Here is a 25463-nt window from a genome sequence, read left to right on the forward strand (position 1 = left end):
AGCACATAAAGGGACTGATAAACTGAGTAACTTTAAAAACCTCAACAGCATAATGATGACTTCTGATTGTGAGACACAATAATATGCCCCTGCTTTGAAAGCACTTTATCAACTACCAGTTTCTCTTAATATGCATCAGTCACTAATGCTTTCCAGGTTAAAAAATACTCTACTACAGCAGCATTCACACAACCACTGCTGTAGGAAGCTTCGCCTGAGAATTAGCATGAAACGCTCTTAATTTAGACCCAACTTCCTAAACCAACTCCACAGAATTGTCCCAGAAAATGAAAGTAACCTATAAACAGCTGGCTAGGTAGGCAGCCAAAAGGTCTTTTGTATCCCCGCTGACTTTAAAGGGAAAAAGTGGGGTTTTAGTTAGCTTAAACTTAAAAAAAAAAAACCAACTACACGAGTTCAAAGTAGCCGATAACTTCACCCTAAAATATACCATATCATACACCACTAAGACCCCAATCATGCAGGCAATCAGGATTTTGATAGTCAACGGCAGATGGTGTGTCATGCAAAGGAAACTGGCATGGGATTAATGTTTGAACAAACAGGACGAAGTCAATGCAGTACAGCCAAAAGAAACCACGATTTAGGCCAATGTAGATCAAGCTGCCAGGTCTTCATCCTCCCTCCTCTCTCCAGGTGTTTAGCAGTCACTCACGCTGTGGCTCCCTCCAATACTGCCTTCCTCAGAGCCCATGTCCAGTGGCTAAAGGCAGGGATGGTCAGAGGTCAATCTCCCCATGGCCATTCCTCTGCCTGACCATCCTCTCCCCAATGGGCCTCACCTCTCTTACTAAGCCTCTTCTTCACCCTTACCAAGACCTACAATTCCTCTACCCCTTAGGACTTTCGGAGACCATTATCTCAACTTGAAATTCACTTTCCTCCCTTCCCAATCCTGACCCAACAGTTTCTAATTCAATACCACAAGTGGACTCCAGCCCCGTGAGTCCTGCCAGGCCCTTATCGGCCTACTCGACATGCTGCCAAATGGAGCCCAGAGGAAGGCCAAGGGCCTTCACCGCAGAAAGGCAATCCTTTTGTTCTTCTCACCCCACTACTCTTCTGCTGAGGACCCGGATTTTAACTTTACAGGGAGAAATGGATGCTCTCTGCATCCACTACCCTCTCCTCCTTCCAGGAGTCTCTCCTGCGGTGGTCCTTCTCCTTGCTAGACCAACTCCTATATCCGGGCCCTGGAGCCCTCCCCCTCCCTTCTTTTCCAGCAGATCGCTCCTCCCTCGGTCATTTACATTTTCTCTAATCTTCAATTTCTTCCTATCTGCTCATGCCTGTCCTACTGCCTTCAAACAGATGCAAGTCACCTTCATTCTTAAAAAATCTTCACTAGGCACGCACTTACTATGCCCCTGAGCATCATTCTAACTTCCCCCTTCTCCTAGGAAGAGCTGTTGACACTCACTGCACTCACTTCATTTCCTCATCCCTTCACAATCTGGCTTCTGACTCCATCGCTCAAGTGAAAGTGCTCCCACCAGTTAGCAATGCCATCTTCATTGCCAAACAGGACAGTCTTTTCTCCGTCCTCACTGTTCTTGAACTCTCTGCTCCCAACCTCCCAACCTCTCTTTCTGGATACTCTCTCCTGGTTCCCATCCTGTCTGACCCTTCTTTCTCAGTCCTTTCCAAGTACAAAGGCCTATCCTGGGCCCTCATCTTTTCTCTAGATTCTTTCAGTATAGAGACCCTCACAACTGTCTCACCTCCCACAAGTTTAATTATCAACTCTACAAAGACGACCCCTACCCTTCCTTCTCCCCTGAGCTTCATTCCCAAATCTACAACTGTTTATTGGACATTTCAATATGGACATCCCTTCAGCACCTCAAACTCAGAATATCATCTTTCTCCCCAAACCTACCTCCTCTTCTAAATTTTCCTCTTCCTAGTTAAGAAACAACCAGAGGGGGCAGCTAGGCGGCACAGCGGATAGAGCACCGGCCCTGTAGTCAGGAGTACCTGAGTTCAAATTTGGCCTCAGACACTTAACACTTACTAGCTGTGTGACCCTGGGCAAGTCACTTAACCCCAATTGCCTCACTTTAAAAAAAAAAAATGAAGAAACAACCAGAGGCAGCTAAATGATGCAGTGGATAGAACACTGGCCCTGAAGTTGGGAAGGAGCTGAGTTCAAATCTGACCTCAGATACTAGCTGTGTGACCCTGGGCAAGTCACTTAACCCCAAGTGCCTTAAACATCTGGGGCCATCTCCAGTCGTCCTGATATATATCTTGTCAATAGACCCAGACGGTTCTGGAGGAGAGAGTGAGGTTGGTGACTCTGCACAGCCCTCCCTCACTTCAATCCAAATCACTGCAAGTCATGATGTCTCCCTGATGTCATGGTCCTCTTTAAGAATGAAGGACAAACAACAAGAAGAAACAACCATTTTTCCAGACTCCCAGGTTTGTAACCTTGGCCTTATCCTCTATTCCTTATTCTCTCTCACTCCATATAGCCAATCGATTGCCAATTTTTCCCATTTCTACCACCACATCAGGCAGCTAGGTGGTACGGTGGATAGAATGCCAGTCCTGGAGTCAGACACACGCTAGCTATGACCCTAAAGCAAGTCACGCAATCCTGTTTGCCTCAGTTTCCTCATCAGATGAGCTGAAGGAGATGGCAAAACACTCCACTACCTTTGCCAAGAACACCCCAAGTGAGGTCACAAAGAATCAAACATGGCTGAAATGACTGATCAACAACAAAACTACCAATCTCTTCTCTCTACCCACAGGCACTTCTTTATTTGGGGTCACCATTACCTCTTGCCTAGACCACTGAAACGGCCTCCAAATTAATCTGGCTCGCCTCTCCCCACTCCAATCAATCTTCTACTAAGATGACAAAGTAACTTTCCTTCAGCCCAGCTCTGACCATGTGACTCCCTCTACTCAATTCCAGTGGCTTCCTATCACCTCTAAGACAACACATCGATTCCTGTTTGGCTTGTAAAGCCCTTTAAACTCTGGCCCCAACATATCTTTCCCGGCTCATTAAGCACCAGTCCCCTCTCCCCACTGTCTGGTTCTGCTAAAGTGGCCTATTCTCGAGGCTCACACTAAGCGGGGGGTGCTCCTGCTCCTGCTCCTCCTGCCCCTCCACCTCCTAGCATCCCTCCCTTCCTTCAAGAGGCAGTAAGCCCTACCTTCTATAGGCTGCCTTCCCTGGGGCTCTCCCTCCCTCCCTTCCAACCAGATGTTCTGTATTTATTCTGCATATCCTTAGATATGTAGGACCAGGGTTCCTCATGGAACTGAAGTTCCTCGAAAGCAAGCATTGTTCCAATTTGTCTGTGTATGCCAAGAGCCTAGCACAGCACAGCGCCTTACACATACAAGGCTTGCTGATGGAGTAAGCGAGTTGTTAAGATTGCTCTCTGCAAAATGACTGCTTGGATTTGTGACCTTCTTGAGCCAAAAGAATTTTTGACCTTCTGAGTAATCACCATAGGAAAATATTTATTCCAATGATTCTCAAAATATTTTCAAACTGTCATTTTGAAATAGCTTTTAAAGCTAATTTAAGCCATACAAAAAAGTCAAGTTTCATTTTCTAACCATCCTTTGGTTTTGCCCCCAAATAGCATTATCCAACCTTAATGATGCTCTTTATTCCACTTTAGTTTCAAATGTTTGGCTTCTTCCAAAAATCAAATCCATTCTCAAAAGTCAAAGATTTCCTGTGTCCAACAACGAACTGGGAATTGCAACCAATGACTGGGAATGACCCGGTAAACTGTAGCATATGGATGCAAGGAATTACCCTAAGCAATTACAAAAATAAATACATTGAAACATGGGAAGATAAGAACAGCACACAGGACGGTGAAAACGAAGAACTCTTTCCACTTCAAGAAAATTCAAGGTCAATAGAATGGATGATGATACTACCTTGTTAAAGGTAATGCACTCAAACTCCATTTCTTTTCATAATCAGTAAAATAACAGAAGTATGTGGTTTCAAACAAGAAAGAGGCAAGTCCCCAAAATAAACAACTGTTATTCTACCATAATCCTAGAAAGGAAGTGAAAGTACTTCAGGGCTCCTTCACCTATATAATTAGTACATACCAATATGGTTCCCTCAGATGAAAGATGCATTGGAATAATTTTCCATCTCCACACATCGCACTGTGAGCTGTTTCCTGGGGTTGGTGTTTTGATTTGTGGTCCAAAATGATGACTTTATCTGTAGAGGCCTACATCTCGGCCTTAGCAGCCCTTCTTGCTACCTGAGGTCACCAAGAAAGTGACTTGTCTAGGGCCACACAAAGTGTGGGTCTGAAACAGAGCAAGGACCTAAAAGGTTTTCTACTTGAACCTCTTCTATTTAGCAGAGGAAGAAGCTAAGGGCAGAAAGGGTAAGTGTTGTCTATAGTCAGTCATGTGAGGAATAAGTGGAAAAGCAGGGACTCTGAACAAAAATTAAATCCTGATCCACCAACATACTGTTCCACACTGGCACACCATTTTCAAAAATTCTTCAACCTAAAGCACAAAATATCCTTGGCACAAAAACCCATTTGAGCCCTTCTTTCCCAGACATCTCTCTGGTAATTTTTTAAAAGGTATCAACCTAGGGTGCTTCAGTACTGACATACTAAGGAAATTCCTTTTCAAAATGATATACTTTACTGAATGGCATCTGGTCATCTCTAATCATATCAAATAATATTTACAAAGACAGTAGCAAAGTAATGTTTTATTTCAATTTTTAAAACTGAATTAGAATGGGGGCAGCTAGGTGGCACAGTGGATAAAGCACCGGCCCTGGATTCAGGAGCACCTGAGTTCAAATCCGGCCTCAGATACTTGACATTTATTAGCTGTGTGACCCTGGGCAAGTCACTTAACCCCCATTGCCCCAGATAAGAAAAAAGAAAAGAAAAAAAAACTGAATTAGAATAACTGAAACATCTTTTCAATCACCCAATTAATTAAGAAGCTCAAATCACTTGCAGGAGTGTGTTCTAGAAAGCAGTTGGTTATCAATAAAAATTAAGTGCCTACTATATGCCAGGCACTATGCTAAGCACTGGAGACACAAATGAGAAAAAGACACTTCCTGTCCTCAAGGAGCTTCCAATCTAATAAGGGACAACAACACACAAAAAAGGAAGCTGAAAAGCATGTGGGGGTTGGCACCAGGGAGTACATACAGACCCAAGATGAGTACCCAAACAGAGCAGGTGATGATAAATTAAGTCAGCTGGAAAAGGCTAAGCACCCCATAAAGGAAGACCTTGGGAGGAGTCCATTGTTCAGCCCTCCAATCAGAGGGGAGAGGCAAGTGAGGCTGCTAAGGAGGTGATGAGTATCAAAGCTGAATCATTCTCCAAGATTATGACAGTTCAGCTGATGATCACAAGATAATAACTGTCATGTAACAATCACAATGCTGTAATACTAATTCATTCAACAAGCATTTATTAGGCACCTACTAAGTGTCATGAACTATGCTGGATACTGGAGATACAAAGACAAAAACCAGAGTCCTTGCTCTCAAAGAGCCAATATCTATCTTTTTTTTTTGGGGGGGGGGGGAATCAACATGAATACAATTAAGTAGGTACAATTTTGTGCATATGTGTGTGTGCCTGTGCATGTACATATATGTGTGAACACACACATATAATTTTCTTTTAAAAAATAATAAATGAGTGCCTGGAGCCTTACAGGCTCTAACCAACTGTGATATTCATAGGAGTGGAATGTCAGAGATGACACTGGAGATGAGACTTGGAATTCTCCATGGTGGAAATGAGGAAGGAGTGAATTTCAGGCATAGGGACCAGACTGTACAAAGGGTCTTGTTTTACTTGAAGAGATCCATACACAGATAAGTACTAATGCTAGGCAATTATTTCTATAGTGTTCTCTTTTCTTTTCTTTTTTAGTGAGGCAATTGGGGTTAAATGACTTGCCCAGGGTCACACAGCTAATAAGTGTCAAGTGGCTGAGGTCAAATTTGAACTCAGGTCCTCCTGAATTCAGGGCCAGTGCTGTATCCACTGTGCCACCTAGCTGCCGATGCTAGGCAATTAGCTGATGGATCAAAGGAAAGCCAGACAAGGCTTGGAAGGCTTTATGGAAGGAAGTGGTGGCACCTGAGCAAAGGGTTATGAACAGTGAATCAGGTAAGGCTATAGATTCCAGACAGAGAGATGACTTGCATCCATGCACACCGTGGGGGACAACAACCTGCTAAGTTTGCAGGAACAACTGGAAGTCCAGTTTATTAGCAGAAAAAGTGGTACGGAGAACACTGAACGTAATGGATCATAAGACTTAGGAGCTGGAAAGGAAACTGGAAGTCATCTATCCAATCTCCCCTTACATTTTAAAGGTTTATTGATGACTTTTGTTTTAGAAAAAAATCATTTCCAAATATAGGTTCTTCTCAAAAGACCCTCCTTTTCACAAAAGAAAGCAATGTGAGTACAACCAACCTTTAACACAACTATATCTGTCAGTACCAAAATTCAGCATCTGGCATCCTCTCTTCTCTATATACTGAGGGGCAGGGACTTGTTTCATCCTTTTGTCCATGGAAACCAATGTTAGTTACAGCATTTAATCTGAGTCAGACTTTCTTTGAATGCTCTTTTCATTAGCATTAATCATCATTGGGCCTGTTTCTCTCCTGCTTCTGCTGCAGCCACTTCAAAATCAGCCCATGTTTCTTTGAATCCTCATTTCTTGAGGCACAATAATATTTCAAACCATTTCAAGTATAGGTGTGTTCAGGCATTCTCTCCCTCCCCACCCAAAGTGATGGACATTGCTTTTTCCTCCCCGTTATTTTGCTCCTAAGCTCTGCTATGAGCATTTTGATAGATACAAGACTTTTCTGTCTTTGAGCTCCTGGGAGTATATACCCAATAATGGAATGGATGATGAGCCAAAGGATATATGAACAGTCATGACTTTTCTCCCATAATTCCAAACTGTTTTCCAGAATGGCTGGCCCAGTTCACAGTTCCACCAACTGTCTATTAGGTATGCCTGTATTCCTACAGACCTTCAGCATTATTTCCATCTTTTATCATCTGGGCTAACTGGTTGGGTATTAGTGAAGCTTCAGTATTTTAATTTGCAAAATGAGGGTGCAAATGACCTGCATTTTAAAGATAAGGAAAAAAGACCTGGAGAAGGGTCAACAAAACACCCAAGATCACACTGTATCAGAGCCCAAATTCAAACTCAGGTCTCCTGACTCCAAATCCAATGCTCTCTCCATGGCCTAGTTATACACTAGGGTTTTTCTAGTCTAGAGATGTACAACACAGAGATGTAGTGGAAAACTCAAGTCTAGGCTGAACAGATTAAAATGTAACTGATAATTTTTTTTTTTTAGTGAGGCAATTGGGGTTAAGTGACTTGCCCAGGGTCACACAGCTAGTAAGTGTCAAGTGTCCGAGGCCAGATTTGAACTCAGGTCCTCCTGACTCCAGGGCTGGTGCTCTATCCACTGCGCCATCTAGCTGCCCCAACTGATAAATATTTAACAAAATAAAGAAAAATACAAATAAACCACAGGTAACATTACGTTTTAAAACTAAGTCAATATGCAGCATGGGGATCCTTATGTAGGGATTAGTGATCCCCATTTCTACATGAGTTTGACACCAATGCTCTTGCCAATCTTAAGATGTAAAGCATGACAAACAGGCGGGTCATTCAATCCTACACCCGTTTCCTCCTCTGTAGAAGGCAAGAAATTCTTGTACTACCCATCCTGGGAAAGAAGGGCTTACGAGATCACCACGGAGGCCCCGGGCCTAGGTTTGAATATCTGAAGATCTTCCAGGGGGCAGCTGGGTGGTGCAGTGGATAGAACACCGGCCCCGGAGTCAGGAGGACCTGAGTTCAAATCCAGCCTCAGACACTTGACACTTACTAGCTGTGTGACCCTGGGCAAGTCACTCAATCCTCACTGCCCCGCCAAAAAAAAATCTTCCATAGCTTTCCAACCTGACCCACCACAGATCTGGGAAGCTCACTGGTTCCCATGTGGCTCATGGGCACTGAATGAAGAACGTTTTTTTGTCCTGCTAGTTATGAATGGGCAGTGACTTCTCATTTAGACTCCATAATTAAAGGTATCATTTAATACCATGTCATAACTAGCGCTCACCATTCCTGTGGGCTGAGTCCTCAGTAACTGACACCAAGCACCCATGAACAAGGAGCGTGTCCTGTACCATTCGAAATCTCTGTATTTTACTATATCAAGCATCACATGGCCCAGATCAATGACATTCCAGCCTCACCTGGTATCCAGCTCTCTGTTTATAATAAGTAACTCCTATAAAGACCAGGGTTGCAACTACTTAATCCTATATAATAAAGCATTAGCTTGTTTTCAACTAGCAGCTGTTAAACTCTTGGGTTGAAGAGTTAGGAGACCTGGATTCTTGTTCTAGGAACGCTAAGAACTTCCCATAACTTTGGCAGATCTGTGGGTATCCACTTTCCCAACTGTAAAAAGAAGGGTCATATTTGTCCTACCTGCCTCACAGGGTTATTGTTAGGGCAAAATAAAATAATCCATTTGGAAGTGCTGTACGAATGGAAAGGATTTTTTTTTTTTAATTAAACTGAGTAAAACTGACTAACTCAGAAAGTCCCAAATAAGACAAGGAGAGAGACAGGCATCAAATATCTGTATTTGCAAAGATTATGATTATTACTTATGCTAAATTTGAAAGCAACAGGATTACTATCATATTCTTTTTGTGTGTGTGTGTGTGTGAGGCAATTGAGATTAAGTGACTTGCCCAGGGTCACACAGCTAGTGTCAAGTGTCTGAGCCTGGATTTGAACTCAGGTCCTCCTGAATCCAGGACCAGTGCTTTATCCACTGTGCCACCTAGCTGCCCCTTATAATATTCTTTTTTTTTTTTAAATAAATTTTTTGTGTGTGTGAGGCAGTTGGGGTTAAGTGACTTGTCCAGGGTCACACAGCTGTTAAGTGTTTGAGGCCGAATTTGAACTCTGGTCCTCCTGACTCCAGGGCCAGTGCTCCATCCACTACACCACCTAGCTGCCCCTTATAATATTCTTTAAGGAGAAATTATCAAAAAACAAATGTTGAAAACTATCTCTACATGTAACTAAAAAATAATAAAATACTTTTATGATAAAAAAGGATAAATGATCAACTCCAGAGTGTTCTGTGAACAGAAAGAAAACTATTCCCTAAAAGACAAATTCTGAAATACAAGGAACTCAAGAAATGAAACATTTGTTCACAGCATTTCTTCATTATATCTGTAAGGCACTGTGACACATCAGGCCTTGGAAACCCAATAATATTTAGACAATTACAGCTACTATGATTGTGTACAGTGGAAAGAACACTGACTTTAGGGTCTGAGGATGGGTCGTCCAATCCCTCATGGGTTACTTTGGGCAAATCACCTGGTCTAAGTCCCAGTTTCCTCATCTGTAAAATTGGAAGATTAAGCCAACTGATCTCGGCATTCCCTTCCATCTAGTTCTCTAATCTATGACCTCAGTTTCCTTCCCATTTCAATCTCCTAACACTAAAATTGTAGAATTCTTCTGGCTTTTTCCCTCTAAGTTCCTTATCAAGAAACAAGGGTTACATAATACTGACATACGTATCTATTTTACATGTATGTGTACATACTTATTTGTATATGCACACATAGGTAGATTTTAAATTAATTTTTGTCCAAGTTAAGCACTAGAATATTCACATTTTCATAGGACCACAAGTTTAGAGTTGAAAGGAACTTCCAGTCCAACTCCCTCAATTTACGGATTAGAAAACTGAAGTACCCAGGAGTTAAGTGACCTGTCCAGGGTCATACTGCTAATATCCGAGGTAGCACCAGAACTGAGGTCTTGCTGACTTTAGGTCAGATTTTTTTAAATGGGGTCCATGGATTGATTTCAGGAGATCTGTGAACTCAGATGGACGGAAAGTTACATTTTAATTGTGACTAACCTCTAATTGAAATTTGTTGGCATTCCCTCCAATTATTTATAAACATTATCCTGAGAAAGGGTCCATCCACCAGATGGGCCACAATATGCCACCTTGCTGTGTCAATGAAAGGAAATCCTTCTTCCAAGCTGGAATTCCCTGGCATGGGCTTTAAAAAAAAACCTGGCTCTGTGACTTTGCTGGTGTCAGGCACACCGTCCCTCACTGCAGAGCAGCAGTGCTCTAAGTCGCCCTTAGCTGCAGCTACCCAAGGCAGGTAGCAGAGGTGAGTGATGCTGGGAGCCCCATGGTGCGGGCTCCTCCATCCACTCCACCAAGCTGCTTCCTGCTCAGATCTAAGAAGACACAGACCAGCCATGATTCCAGCGTCCTCCCAGGCCCTGCTCAACCTACACCAAGGGCAGGAGGCCTTTTGTGATGCTCCAAGCTTTAACCACCTCTCCCAATCTCCCAAATGACTCTGTATTTCATTTCTTTGAGTTGTTCCCTCCCCTACAATAAAATAGAAGTTCCTTGAGGACAGGATCGGTTCCATTTTTGTCCTTTTATTCTCGGAGACGAGTAGGCACTTAATTAGAAAAGGTCCCATAGAGAAACAGACATAAAACATTTGAATTCTATTCCCTGACTGCCACTAAGTCAAAGGGAGGCACTGGGCAAACTAGCTTGGTAAATCTGTCAATGTTATATCAATCTGTTTAATAAACGATGATCATCATCATCGTTGTTGTTGTTGTTGTTGCTGTTATTCCCCTCTTTACACCTTAGTTTCCTCAAATAAGGGCTGGGCTAGGTGATTGGAAGTCTTTTCTAACCATGACCCTCAAGGAATTGGGCACCAAGCCCAAAAGGAATTTAACGGATCACTCTTTCCCTTCCTATTACTTTGTTTGGACAAGATATGGAGGGGATGACTAACCAACAAATTTTGCAATCCAGAAAAACTTTCTATGGACCCAATCATTCTGAAAATGATTTCCAAAACTGTCTCGAGACACTGAGAAGTTGTCATGTCTGTCAGCTGTATTCTCTCAAGAGGTGGGCCGCTAGGTCCTGTTTTATATAACGTGATCTAGACATCACCTATGAAGTAGTCTCAGTTCTGGTTCTTGTTACACTTCCCAAAGTGCTTAAAATGGTCTTCAGTTCTATTCTTATATGGTGCCTGGGGAGCAACTGAACAGCCCAGGAACGATGTAAATTCAATGTGTACACCTTGTCATCTCAAGGAAGAAAAGCTTAAATAACTGAAGAGTCTATGATTCACCTGATGCCTTCTAAAAAGGTGCACCAACTTACAGAAAGAAAAGCTGGCTTTTGTAGTCTATCTATGTTGCTGTTAAAAAAAAATCTTAGGCATCTTTCTAATTCCTACCTCATCCTTATCTGACAGCATACCTACAGACTGAGAAACTGAGATAGGGAGGTTAAACAACTCCAAGTCACATGAGTTCATGCTGGAGAAGGGAAAAGAAGTCAGTCAGAATCTTCATTAAATCTTATGCTGTCTCACCTTAATTCTCCCATTCTACTAGCTCGAACTTTCTTTCCCCCCCCCCAAACTTTTCTACATTAGTGATATTGTTAATATTTCTGCTGCATGACAATTAATACCTGAATCAAATAACAAAAAATATGACTAGAAGTATTAAATTGATGTTCACATGTGTTTTTGAGGCTATTTCACATTAGCCACATTCATTCCATTAACTTCTAGAGGAGAAATAAAAGTAGGTTTAAGGTTCTAAATTCTCCAAACTACTTCAAAAAATAAATTAAGATGGTATATCAAGTCACGGGGGAGCAGACTTATTGGACATGATCTTTAATAAATCTCTTATCAAGAAATTCTTTATGACCATCTACCATGATCTCTTTGGCAAGTGACAACACATTCCTGTATTTCCCCGCCTCTCCCTAACATAAGGTTTGCTCATTCTTTTTCACCTCTCCCTAAGAACCACATCTTCTCCACACATTTAAATAATCCTGTAACCTTAGTTTCAGTCCCAAGACACTATTCCAGAAGCAGCTAGGTGGCACAGTGGATAAAGCACTGTCCCTGGATTCAGGAGGACCTGAGTTCAAATCTGGCCTCAGACACTTGACACTTACCAGCTGTGTGACCCTGGGCAAGTCACTTAACCTTCATTGCCCCTCAAAAAAATAAAAATTTTAAAAAAGACACTATTCCAAAGCAGGAGGGTTCCCTAAAGCCATTAAGTCAACCCCCTAATTACAGATGAAGAAACTGAGGCCAGGGATTGCCTAATGACAACCAACCCCAGCAAGCACAATGTCACCATATCTCACTTAGAATTACACTACTCCTTTGACACATGGTCATTTTTTTTCCTCTGTTATCAATCTCTAGGAAGTACAAGACCAAAAATGAAGAGAGGGCATAAAAACAAACAGGCCAATTTCCCCCCAAAAGAAAAAAGGATAAAATAGTCGTCGATGCGTCTCCCAAAAGTACGTTCTCTTAGAGAAAGTTAATCAACTCCGAAGTCCGAGGGATCAAAGACAACCCCCACACCCACCCTGGCAGCTGTGCCCAGCAGGATGAAATTCTCGGTGCGGCTGTCTAGCAGAGGGGAGGACAACAGGTCAGAAGATGCTGATTGAAATGTTATCGCTGATAACGTCCCCCAATACCAGGAGGCGGAGCTAAGAAAAGGTAAGAGGAGGAACGCCAAGCACGGACCCGGCCAGCCCGGTCCGGACCCGGCCCCCACACCTGGAGCTTCTCTCAAGTTTGGGGCTCGAGAATAAATCAAAGAACTTGTTCACGAGCAAACCCCAGCTCGGGGGGCGCCGCTCAGGAGAAGAGGGGCCTCTCCGGATGGGGGGAGGTCACCCCCTGCCCCTCCTCTTCCCCCCCCCCCCCCGCTGTTGCCTCTCAAGTCATCCTGCACAGGTGCCGGCCAGAGCCTCCCCCGCCCTCAGTCCTCCTCCAGGAGAATGGGCTGCCTCCTGTCCAGACACCCGCAACATACGGGGGAGGACCGAGCGTCTGGTGGCAGGGCAAGGTCACAGTCGCGGGTGGGGGCCAAGCGCTGCCTCGCCCACGCCTCCCGGACCCTCCTCGGACAAGAGAGCCCCCCCAATCCCCTCTCTCTCGACCCCGGGACGCCTGCCCCCACTTACCTTTCGGGGCCGGGGGAGGGCGGACGCCGGCGGGCAGAGAGGCCGGGAGGGGCCGGGCCACCTGTCCGTCCCGGCCCCGCCCGGCCAGGCCGCCCCCTCCCCCCACCCCGGGCCTCGTCGTCGCCCTCGCCCCGGCCCTCCCCCGGCCGCCCGCCCGGCCCGGGGCCGCGTACCTGGAGGAGAGGGCGGCGGAGCAGCGCACCCAGGGCCCCAGGTCGCAGAGGGCCCGCGCCTCGGGGTCCCGCTCCTTCTCGCGCTCCACGTGGTAGGCGTACAGGGAGAGCAGGATGCCGGCAGCGCACACGGCGCACCGGGCCGCCCGCTCCCAGCCCGGCACCGACACCCGCAGCACGGGCGCCGCCATCTTCCGCCGCCCGATCCTCCTCGGCCGCCGCCGCCGCCGCCGCCTCAGCCGCCGCTCCCCTCCGTCTCAGCCACCGCCGCCGCCGCCGCCCGCCGGGGCCCGATCCAGCCTCAGGCCGACCCCAGCGCCGGCCCCCGCCCAACCCCAGCCCCAGCCCCAGCAGCCGCCGCCTCCTCGGCCGCGCCGCCGCCGCCGCCTCTACCGCCTCCTCCGCGGCCGCCGTTGCCGCCGCCGCTGCCGCCGCCGCCGCACGCCGCCGCCGCGCCCCATTGGCTCAGCCGCCGCCGCCGGGCCCCGCCCCCTGACGGCGCGCGGACGAGCCGGGCCGGCCGGGCGGGGAGGGGGCCGGGAGGGAGACTGGGAGGGGGGAGCGGGGAGGGAGGAGGGAGCGCGCGCCCCGCCCCCGCCCCCGCCCCCGTCTGGCTGTTTCGGTCCCGCGCGGCTCCGCCCTGGGGAAGGAGAGGGAGTTGGAGCGGCCCTTGGGAGGGGCTGCGGCTCGGGGACGCGCGCAGAAGGGGCGGGGCGTGCCGGGAGGGAGGGCCGACGCCTCGCCCCTGGGATGCCGGCCCTACCCCGCTGCCACGGCGGCGGCGGTTGGGACCCGATCCTCTGAGAAGGGGACGGCTTGCCGCCCGCCCACGAGGGTCCTTTCCCAGAAATAGGTGGGGATCCCCGGAACCGCAAGCGCCCCTTCCTGGTCCAGAGGGGAGAGACCAACCCCCCCCCCCCCCGGCATCCCAGCTCCCCATCCCGAGCGTCCCCGCCCCATCCTCATCCTCCCGAGCGTCCCCGCCCCCATCCTCCCCAAGTTCAGGACACAGAGCCCCCAGCCGACCCGCACCTCCCAGGGGTGAGGTCTGTCCTAGGGGATGAAAGCAGCTGTCCAGCCTTGGGCCAGTCGCTGTTCCTGAGGGGCTAGAGAGCCGGCCCGACGCCCTGAATTCAGAGCTGCCTCACACTCACTGGCTGTGCGACCCCTGAAAGTCACTCAATCCTGCTCACCCTACACGTTTCCTGGGATCCAGTGACCCCGGTCTTGTGGTTGGTGTCCACTCCGAGATCTTTCACTGGATGTCCCCCCCAGGCCTGGAAAACACTCCCTGATTTCCCTGGCTCCCTTGAAGTCTCAACTCACCTGCAAGAAGCTTTTCCCAATCCCCCTGAGATGACCCCCTGGCCTCCATCCCTCCAGAGATCCCCTCCATTACCTTGCCTTACTTGTTACCCCCACTTGATCCTCACAAACAACCCCTGGAGGTAGGAGCTATTGTACGCTAAGGCAAACACACAAGCCCTACCTTCGAGGAAGTCACATTTTAATGAGAGACAACATGAAAACATTGGTCATACAAGATGCATTCGCAGTAGATGCCTTTGAGCTCCCTGGAGGTCCAGGCTGTACACAGCAGTCCAACAGAAGATCCCCCCTTCCTCCTTTGTGGAGCCAACCATCTGGAGGGTTTGCTGAGTAGAGAACTGCCCTACTTTTAAATTTCTCTGTCAAATGAAGTTTTCTGAGGTTTTCCTCCCTGCCATCGTCAAGAGTATATTTAGGACGACAATATGTAAATGAATGCATAAGACTTGGGGACAGGAGTACATTAGAAATATAGGAGTGAGAGAGACAGACTGAAAAAGAAGAGAGGAGAGAGACAGAGACAGAGAAAGAGCAGTAAAAAAGAGTACACAAGTCTGTCTTTTCCTAAGATGAGATATTTGCTTAACACAGTGCCTGGAACATAGTAGGTGCCTAATACATGCTTGTTCCCTTCCCCGATTTTCACTTCCCCCAAGCATGGCATGTGCCAAATCTAAGTTGATAAATGAAGCCAAGACCTCTGGCTCCATTGGTTAGGCCTAAAGGGAAAACTGTCTGCCAGGCATTTTCTACTGGGAATGCCTGCAAGGGTCAACTTAAGGGTGTGGCAATCAGTTGGAGGTCTGTCAGCTGCTTGTACACATGCCTGTCTGCTACAGGACCATGGAAAAATCCTCCTACCTCCCTAGATAATAAACAATGGGGGCTCCAAAGAGGTTCAGGGGCCAACTGATGGTAGGCACAAACATCATCTCCACATCCCAAGGAGAGACATTCTGCTTTTGTTACATCATCATCATCATCATGATGGAGGAAGAACAGTATTTTTTTTAAATGGCCAGTAAGGGAAAGGGTGGTGAACTCACCGATTATGATTGAATTGTGCTCTTCCTCTCCACAAAGATAACATCAGGGAACCAACCTAAGTAGGACATGGGGTGGGGGAGGGAGTCAAAATGATGGATGAGACAGCAACTCACCTGAGCTCTCCCCAAAACCTCTCCAAATACCTTTAAATAATGACAATGCCTGAAGCAGCAGAACCCACAAAAGGATGGAGTGAAATAATTTTCCAGCCAAAGACAACATAGAAGGTCAGCAGGAAAGTTCTATCACACCCTGGCGAGAGTGGAAAAGGGTCCAGTGAAGGCCACTCCGGCAAAGACCCAGCCCCAGGAAACCAGGAGCAAGCCTTAGGAGCCACTGTATCTGGTCAGAAGGAAATTACAGGTGTGGGTCTCTTTGCTAGCACTGAAGCAGGACTCTGTTACTTTGCCCATACTGTGATCCTAGTCTCAGTACTGGGTGGCAGTCCCAGGGCAAGGAGGAACACTAGCACACCAGACCTTGTGGCTGCAGTGGAGGACCCTCCTCACAGTTCCAGGGTAGAAAAGAGAGCTTGTGGTCATTCACAGACCAGAACATGGACCAAGAGAGTCATAAATACACCTCTCCTTTGATTACACCACCTTGGAAGAACTGAAAACTCACAAGTCCCTAGAAGTACCTCTGTAAAACAGTTGCACAACACCCCTGAAGCTTGGCACAATGCGCCCTCCACCCTGGAATCAAAGCCCTACTTTAACAAAGAGTTAAAAGTCAAGAAATAGGCTGGAGAAAATGAGTAAACAACAGAAAAAATTCTGGCCATAAAAAGTTAATACGGTGACAAGGAAGATCAAACACACCCTCAGAAGAAGATAACAAAGTCAAAGCTCCTACATCCAAAGCCTCCAAGAAAAATATGAATTGGTCTCAGGTCATGGAAGGGCTCAAAAAGGACTTTGAAAATAAAGGGAAGAGAAATGAGAGTGAATTGAGAAAATCATGAAAAAGGAGTCAATAGCTTGCCAAAGGAGACACAAAAAAAATAATGAAGAAAATAACACCTTAAAAACAGACTAGGCCAAGTGGTAAAAGAAATACCAGGGGCAGCTAGGTGGTACAATGGATGGAACACTGGCCCTGGAGTCAGAAGGACCTGAGTTCAAATCCAGCCTCAGACTCTTGACACTTACTAGCTGTGTGACCCTGGGCAAGTCACTTAACCCCAATTGCCTCACAAAAAACCCAAAACCAAAAGAAGTACCAAAAGCCAATGAGGAGAAGAATGCCCTGAAAAAGTAGGATTGGCACAAAAATTCACTAAGTAGGACATGTGCAGGGAGGTTAGCATTCCTCATACTATTTGGTTTGTTGGTTGGTTGGTTGGTCACCCAGGTTTTATGAATGTAGTATTCTTTCTCCTGCCCTCTCCACCAGCATAACCAAGTTGAAAAAAATCCCTTCCAGTTTCCTGCCTGGGGTGGATCAGGAATAAAAAAGACACAAATCCTCTTTTCCTCTGGCCAGGTTCCTATCCTAAATTGTAAAGAAAGATTCATTATGTCCTCATTATTACTATTCCAGTCATGAGCAACATTAAATATTCTGTTTCCTCATTACAGTATATCTCCCAATTCATTGAAGCATCATAAAGGGTCCACTTCATCATCACCCCTGGCCACTGAGTCCATTTCAAAGACTGGTATGGTTGCTCTGCCTGTGCTCTTACAGTAACTAGTCATTGGTAGATTGGCAAGTGAAGCCAGGAGTTGCCATGCCCAGGCTGGGAAGACTCCTCTGAGACTTAGCATACTCACTACATGACTCACTCTCATATCAGATGCTGCAGAAATCAGAGTCTCTAGCACACTTTTTTTTTTTTTTAAGTGAGGCAATTGGGGTTAAGTGACTTGCCCAGGGTCACACAGCTAGTAAGTGTTAAGTGTCTGAGGCTGGATTTGAACTCAGGTACTCCTGACTCCAGGGCCAGTGCTCTATCCACTGTGCCACCTAGCCGCCCCTCTAGCACACTTTAAAAAAAATGATCCCACAAAACACATCCCGAATATCCCCAGATCCTTGCTGATCTCAGAGATTGAAATGCCTGACTTGGTTTTCTTCATCATTTGTCTCTCACGTTGTATATTTATGTGACCCTTGTCTTAGAGGCCTTTAGGCTGTCTCAAGAGCCCTTTAAGTATTGGAGTTGCCTGTTTTCACAGCTCTTCCCTTGCTTATGCACCTAGATTCTTGACTCCATACCAGTGTGGAAAACCTTTTCTGTACTTCAGAAACCCTTTTTCAGGGAAGGAGCTTATGTTCTAGGCGGCACAGTCAATAGAGCACTGGCCCTTGAGTCAAGAGGACCTGAGTTCAAATCTCACCTCAAGCATTTACTAGCTGTGTAACTTAACCCCAATTGCCTTAGATATCCAGGGCCAAAAAACAAGTTGCAGAACAAACAGAGTATTAATGATCTACTTCATGGCCCTGTATGGGAAAATACCACAATGTTGATATGATGGGTTGATTTTTGTAATGATAAATGCCTGCTTCCTAAGTTTTTAAGACAAGAACTTTATTCTAAAAAGACAAGAGAATATCTAAACTTGCTGTTTTGTCCTTCGTTCTTGAAGAGGACCATGACATCAGGGTGATGTCATGACTTGCACTGAATTGGATTTAAGTGAGGGAGGGCTGTTCAAGGTCACCAACTTCATTCTCTCCTCCAGAGCCATCTGGATCCAGTGGCAAGATATACATCAGGACGACTGGAGATGGCTCTGGATGTTTAAGGCAATTAGGGTTAAGTGACTTGCCCAGGGTCACCATAGCTAGTAAGTGTCTGAAGTCAGACTTGAACTTCTGAGTCAGTGCTCTATCAACTGCTCCACCAAGCTAGCTGCCCCATGGAAATAGGGAGAGAATTAACCAAGACATAGTTGGTGTGTTTAAAGTAGAGAATGAACCCAAAAGAATTCTTCCAAAACACTAGATTCCTACTGAGGATATGTGTTTTAAACATTTGTCTGCCAATAGAATGCCTATGAATTTTTTATCATTTTATTTGTCTAAAAACATCCTAATTAACTCCCCTAAGAAACTGTAACTCTCAACAATTCACAAAAGGCCTGAGAATAAATTGGTTAAAAATCATTAATGCAGGGGTGGCTAGGTGGCACAGTGGATAAAGCACCGACCCTGGAGTCAGGAGTACCTGAGTTCAAATCCGGCCTCAGACACTTAACACTTACTAGCTGTGTGACCCTGGGCAAGTCACTTAACCCCAATTGCCTCACTAAAAAAAAAAAATCATTAATGCTTCACCTAATTTTATAATCTCGTTGTCATCTTTCCATGGACAATTAATGTCACTGTTCTTGAAATGGTTTTTTTTGTTTGTTTGTTTTTTGGTTTTTTTACTCAGGTACTCCCGACTCCAAGGCCAGTGCTCTATCCACTGCGACACCTAGCTGCCCCTGAAATGTTTTTTCAGAGAGATGTGTCTCCCATAGAATTCCTGTGCTAGCAATACAACCTGTTCTAGCAAGTCTTCAGGCCTGCAACTAGATGCCACTTCTCTCATGCAGAAATCACAAAAACATGCTTAACAAGGATTTGGTAGTCATGGACCAATTCCATAAATGTCCTGGAAGGCTCCGGATCCTCGGCTCTTTGATAAAACTAGAAAATGTCGCCTTCTGTACAAATCTAGTTTTGACTGGCATTAGGTCAAATTAGCTGGAAGCCCAATTAAATCCAGACATTATTGTTAGTGTCCTGCCTGTAATGTATCCAACTAGGTTCACAGACGAAGGAACTATGCAGCAAGCCACTCCCAAATCACACTGAAGGTCAGATTTTTAGCAAAGTGTTGTGCCGTGGATGTCTTATTACTTAAAATGTCTTTGGGAATTAAAGTCGCCCAGTTACCATTTCCCTTTAGACCTATTCCAGAATATAATTAAACCACTCAGGGACCTGGGAGATGAACAATTCCATGGAGCTTTTCTAAAATTCTATTTGTGAACCACATGCCTGCCACAGAAGGTTTGCTCAACTCATTCTCTCATACAGGTAAGGCACCCAGAGCTGTCTAGGATTTCACATTGTAGCAAACGATGACTCTACAGGAATGGCCCTTAATTTTTTCAAATCAGGATATGGGGGAAGTATCCTTATTGTTCATATAGGAAATGGGAATTCAGTTCCCCAATGGGAACACTTTTAAAATTACAGAGGAGGCGTGCTCTGGTGGGGACCAAAAAAATATGTTAGGAGTACAAAGACCTGGGTTCTAGCTTCATTTCTGCCATTATCAAGCTGTGTTGACATTGGGTGAGTCACCACACCTCTCTGGGCCTTCTCTTTCCTTATCTAGAAAATAAACTGTTTGCTAGACATGGTGGAAAGGCCTCTACTCCAGCCTTCTTGGGAGGCCTCTGAGGATGGTGGATGACTTCAGCTCTGGAGTTCTGAGTGGTGCTCACTGGCAGTCACTACTAAGTTAGAAATCAATAGGGCAAGTCCCTAGGAACTCAGGCAGAGGGTGACCAGAAGCATACGTCAAGAGGGTCAAATTGGACTATACTGATTAGTACTATGATGGGGCCCATGAGTAACTCCTGTACTTCTAGCCTGGGCAAGATGGGGAGGCCAACTGATAGACTAGATACATTGATGGACAGATGGATGGAATAAAATGAAATGTAATGATTGAGGACTCCAGAGAACCAATAATGAAACATGCTACGTACCACCTAAGAGAAAAGTGATGGACTCAGGGTAAAGAATGAGTCCACCCTGGATGTGGCCAATGGGGGAATTTGTTTTGTTTTATCTTGCATATTTTGGGGGTGATGGGGTGAAGGTAGGGAAAATCAATTTCGGTTAATTAAAAAAAATTAAAGTTTAAAATAAAATTTTAAAATAGGGGCAGCTAGGTGGCACAGTGGATAGAGCACTGGCCCTGGAGTCAGGGGTATCTGAGTTCAAATCCAGCCTCAGACACTTAACACATACTAGCTGTGTGACCCTGGGCAAGTCACTTAACCCCAATTGCCTCACCAAAAAAAATAAAAAATAAAATAAAATGAAAGATGATGGTGAAGGTTCCTCTCAACTCTGTGATTCTGCAGTTCCACTAGTCTTTTTTTTTTTTTTTAGTGAGGCAATTAGGGTTAAGTGACTTGCCCAGGGTCACACAGCTAGTAAGTGTTAAGTGTCTGAGATCGGATTTGAACTCAGGTACTCCTGACTCCAGGGCCGGTGCTCTATCCACTGCGCTATCTAGCTGCCCTCCACTAGTCTTTTCTTTCCCCACTAGTCTTTAAATAAAGAAAAAACTCCAGGAGAATCTTTAATAGTCCCACATAGGCAAGACAATAAATTTGGGAGTGATCACAGAGATGTACCCCTTACTTTCCACTATTCTGGCAAAATTACAGAATTGATGAATTTCAGTCTTTTAAAAAATGTTTTATTCATTTTAAACAAATAGAAAATGAGGGGAAAAAAGAACATTTCCAAGTACACAGCAGAACATAAAGAGATGATTCAATATACAAACATAAATTTCCATTGCAGACTGTACTTTAAAAAAAAACAACTATGTAATAAATACTACCTATTGTTTTCAAGAATACCCTGCTTTTCTGTGCTTCCTTCTAAGTTTTCTTTTGTTCTCTGTGATGTACTTTTTTTTCTCTCCCTCCCCACCCTGCCCTAGAGAAAGTTACAGTCAAATACGGATATATAGATATGCACACACACATATATGTAAGACCATATTATACATATTTCTATTTGTCAGTTCTTCAGAGATGAATAGCATTTTTCTTCAAAGGTCCAAGTCTTTCCATGTTTTTTCTATAATCAACCAGCTCATCATTTCTTATAGCACAGTAGTATTCCATCACAATCATATAAGACAGCTTCCCCATTGAAGGACATCTATCGTTTTAACCAATCTGATAGATGTAAGATACTATCTCAAAGTTGATATAATTTGCATTTTCCTAACAATAATAATTTAGAGCATTTTTTCATATAACTATAGTTTTGATTTCTTCATCAAAAAAGTGCCTGTTCATATCCTTTGTCCATTTATCAATTGGGAAATTACTTACATTTTTCAAACAATCTTTTACTACTGTGTATTGTATGTCTACTCTCTTCTTTTTTTTTTTTTAGTGAGGCAATTGGGGTTAAGTGACTTGCTCAGGGTCACACAGCTAGTAAGTGTTAAGTGTCTGAGGCTGGATTTGAACTCAGGTCCTCCTGACTCCAGAGCTGGTACTTTATCCACTGTGCCACCTAGCTGCCCCGTCTACTCTCTTCTACTGATCTACCTTTCTATTTCTTAGCCAGTACCATATAGTTTTGATATTTGCTGCCTTATAATATAGTTTGAAGTCTGATGCTACTAAACCTCCTTCCTTTTTTTATTAGTTTTTATGAAATCCTTGACCTTTCGTTCTTCCAAATGAATTCCATTATTTTTTCTAACTCTGTAAAATAATTTTTTCGTAATTTAATTGGGATGGCAGTGAATAGATTCGTTAAGTAAAACTGTCATTTTTATTATGTTGGCTTTGCCTACCCATGAACAATTAATATTTCTCCAATTATTTAAATCTGATTTTATTTGTAAAAGAATGTTTTATAATCATGTTCATGTAGTTCCTGGGTCTGTTTCGTCAGGTATACTCACAGGCATTTTATAGTGTCTGCAGTTATTTTAAGTGGTCTAAAACAATATTAAATAATATTGGTGACAGTGCAGTTTCCCTGTTTAACTCTTTTAATTAAATCTATTTTAGCTTTAACTTTGTCTGAGATCATGATTGCTACCCCTACTTTTTTCTACAACAGCTGAAGCATAATAAATTCTATTCTAGCCCTTTATTTTAACTGTGTATACCTCTCATTTTTTAATTATGTTTTTCTCGTAAGTAACATTATCAAATTCAGATTTTTAATCCATTCTATCCTTTTCTTTTTTATGGGTAAATTCATCCCATTCACATTGAAAGTTATAATTACTAGCTGTGTATTTCCCTTCATTCTATTTTTCCTCACTATCCTTCTCCCCTCTTTACCCTATCCCTAACCACTACCTTGCCCTCCTATTCCTTAATCTACTAACCCCCTCTAATAGTTTCTCCCTTATCCTCTCCCCCAACCCTCCTAATTCTTAATCTATACACCCCCGTTTATCCTATGCCCTCACCATCTTATTTCTTTATAAATTTAGAAGTCTTTTTATACCCTTCTAGATGTATATGCTATTTCCTCTTTAACCCATTTCTGATGAAGAATTTCAATCTTGAAAGGGACCTCAGAGGCCATCTCATCCAATCCATACCTGATCAAAAATCCCTTCCTCCACACCGTCAACAAGTCATTATTCAACCTTAGCTTAAAGACCTCCAGTGAGATGAAACTATCCCTCAAAGGAAGTCTTTTCCACTTGGGGATAGCTCGAATTACTGGGATTTTCCCCTAAAACTGTCCCTTTGCAACCTATATCCATTGCCCTAGCGCTACCCTCTAGAGTAGAGCAAAATAGAACAACAGAAAGTTCTACCCTTCAAACCTCAAAACCTGCCACTATGTTGGGCTGTCTTTACCCCTCTAAGCTGAGTATCTTGAATGGCTGCTATTGATCTTTGTATGGTAAATTCTTCAGCCTTCCCACTGTCCTGGCCATGATCATTTCCATGAATTCAGAATTATTAATATCCTTCCTAAAACGTGGCACCCAGAAGTAAACCCAGCACTTCAGATACTGTCCAGTCTGGGCAGAGGACCCGACTATCACCTCACATCGGGGGCTTTCAAAAGGGCGTTCCAAGGCACACCAGTATGCCGTGAGTTTCACTATGAATTTTGGGTGTTATTGTAGATAAGAAAATTGTAAGTAATTTTGTTTACTATAAATTTTACTCACAAGAATTCATAGTATAGCAAATATAGTATTTGCAAAAATAAATAAAACTCGTTTCTGAAGGTGCTCACACAAACCTCAAAACACCTCAGACTTTGAACTTGCAAAGAACTCAATAAAAACAGCTGCTTTTTTGGAAGAGAAACTGCACATTAATGAGTCTCCCAGCTCTCCCATGGTGTTACCACCTTAGACATTCAATGTGCCACAAATACTCTTAGCAAAGAATTCCACACCATTTGCAACGTGGAAAAAAAGTGTGCAAACCACTTCACCACAAACTCCCTCAATGGAGCCTAGAATGGGAGTTTTTAATCGGGGGCCCTCTGCCCCTAGTAGATGTCAAGGGACTCTGTGAATTTTTTAAAATTGATAAATATTTCGGTCTAATTGGTTTCCTTTGTAATCCTGTTCGTTTTATTTTATGCGTTTAAAAGCACCACTTTGAGAAGAGGTTCGGTGTTTTACCAGATTGCCAAGGAGGTCAATGACACACAAAAAGGTAAGATTCTGTCCTACCACCCCTGGCTTAAAGCCCCCAGGACGGTGGGTGAGCAACCTGAGACAGAGCTAATGGATGACATGGACAAGGGTTACACAGGACAATAAGGCATGGATTGGTTGCTCTGTGCACTGACAGAGAAAGTACCATTAGGATGAGATCACTTATTTCAAAATAAGTTAATTCTAAGTCACAGGTTGAGGAATACCTGAGATGTCAAGAGAAATTTTGCATGTGTGTGGTACGTAGAAGGATGATCGTGGTAGATGCATATTACAAAGTTTCCACTTGTGGCTGCATTATTATTATTATTTTTTTTTTTTTTTGCGGGGCAATGGGGGTTAAGTGACTTGCCCAGGGTCACACAGCTAGTAAGTGTCAAGTGTCCGAGGCCAGATTTGAACTCAGGTACTCCTGAATCCAGGGCCAGTGCTTTATCCACTGTGCTATCTAGCCACCCCCGTGGCTGCATTATTTTTAAGGTCATTTAAACAGTCTTATGCTAGTAGCTCTGATACATAGAAAGGAGTGTTCTTTTATGCATCTTCTTGAATTCAAATCCAGCCTCAGACACCTCCCAGCTGTGTGACCCTTGAATGAATGACCATTATTTAAGGCACTGAATGTCAAATTTCTCATCATGTGAAATGTCTTCAAGTACAGCATTCTAAATATTAAAGAAGCATATGAAGAGGCAGTAATGTTAAGAGAGCTCTCACCCAGCACAAATGACTTGAGGAACATAGGGAAACATGCTAAATTTAAAATACGATTTCAAGAAATCGTACTTAACAGAATGTTGTGGTTTCATAGTCAATCCTCTCTTTTGTTTCTCTTTATACTGAAATTTTGTTTGTTGATTCATATTGATATAAATTATACTATATACTAAAAATTCCTATTTGTTTATAACAAAATATTTTAAATAATTAATAAAATAATGATAAATTACTTTTGTCTGTGATATTACATCAAGTTGTCATTTGATCAATTATCCAAAGGACTAATAAGACTATTAGGAAGGTCAGAGATTTACTACATTTATACATATTATTAACTGTGATAATGATGAGTAAAAACTTCAATTTAGATAAAGGAATACCCTGACTCATTTAAAAGATAAGTTGAACATGAACAATTTTTCTGCAAAGATCATTCTACATAATCCTAAGTGATTTACAAAAGACAGAGACAGAGAGAGACTTGACATTTATTCCTGTCTTTCCAAAGAAGTTAACAAATCTTGGAGGAAAATAATAGTTATGAAATATGGTTTTCTCAAGTGTAACATGGGTAATTAGGAGAGAGGCCCCCAGAACTCTTGGGCTAGTACCT

The 25463-nt window shown here is 44.0% G+C and overlaps 1 protein-coding gene across 1 annotated transcript in view; it reads right to left on the minus strand.

Moving 5' to 3' along the window:
- VKORC1L1 (vitamin K epoxide reductase complex subunit 1 like 1) overlaps window positions 1-13623 on the minus strand; it is a 49364-nt gene extending 35741 nt beyond the window's left edge. The window contains exon 1 of the mRNA XM_043999359.1: window positions 13345-13623. Coding sequence (XP_043855294.1) covers window positions 13345-13535 — 191 coding nt within the window. The 5' untranslated portion in view covers window positions 13536-13623. The remainder of the gene's footprint in view (window positions 1-13344) is intronic.
- Between the last annotated feature and the right edge of the window lie 11840 nt (window positions 13624-25463).

The sequence above is a fragment of the Dromiciops gliroides genome, chromosome 4 (assembly GCF_019393635.1).
Source record: "Dromiciops gliroides isolate mDroGli1 chromosome 4, mDroGli1.pri, whole genome shotgun sequence".
Taxonomy (NCBI): Eukaryota; Metazoa; Chordata; class Mammalia; order Microbiotheria; family Microbiotheriidae; genus Dromiciops; species Dromiciops gliroides.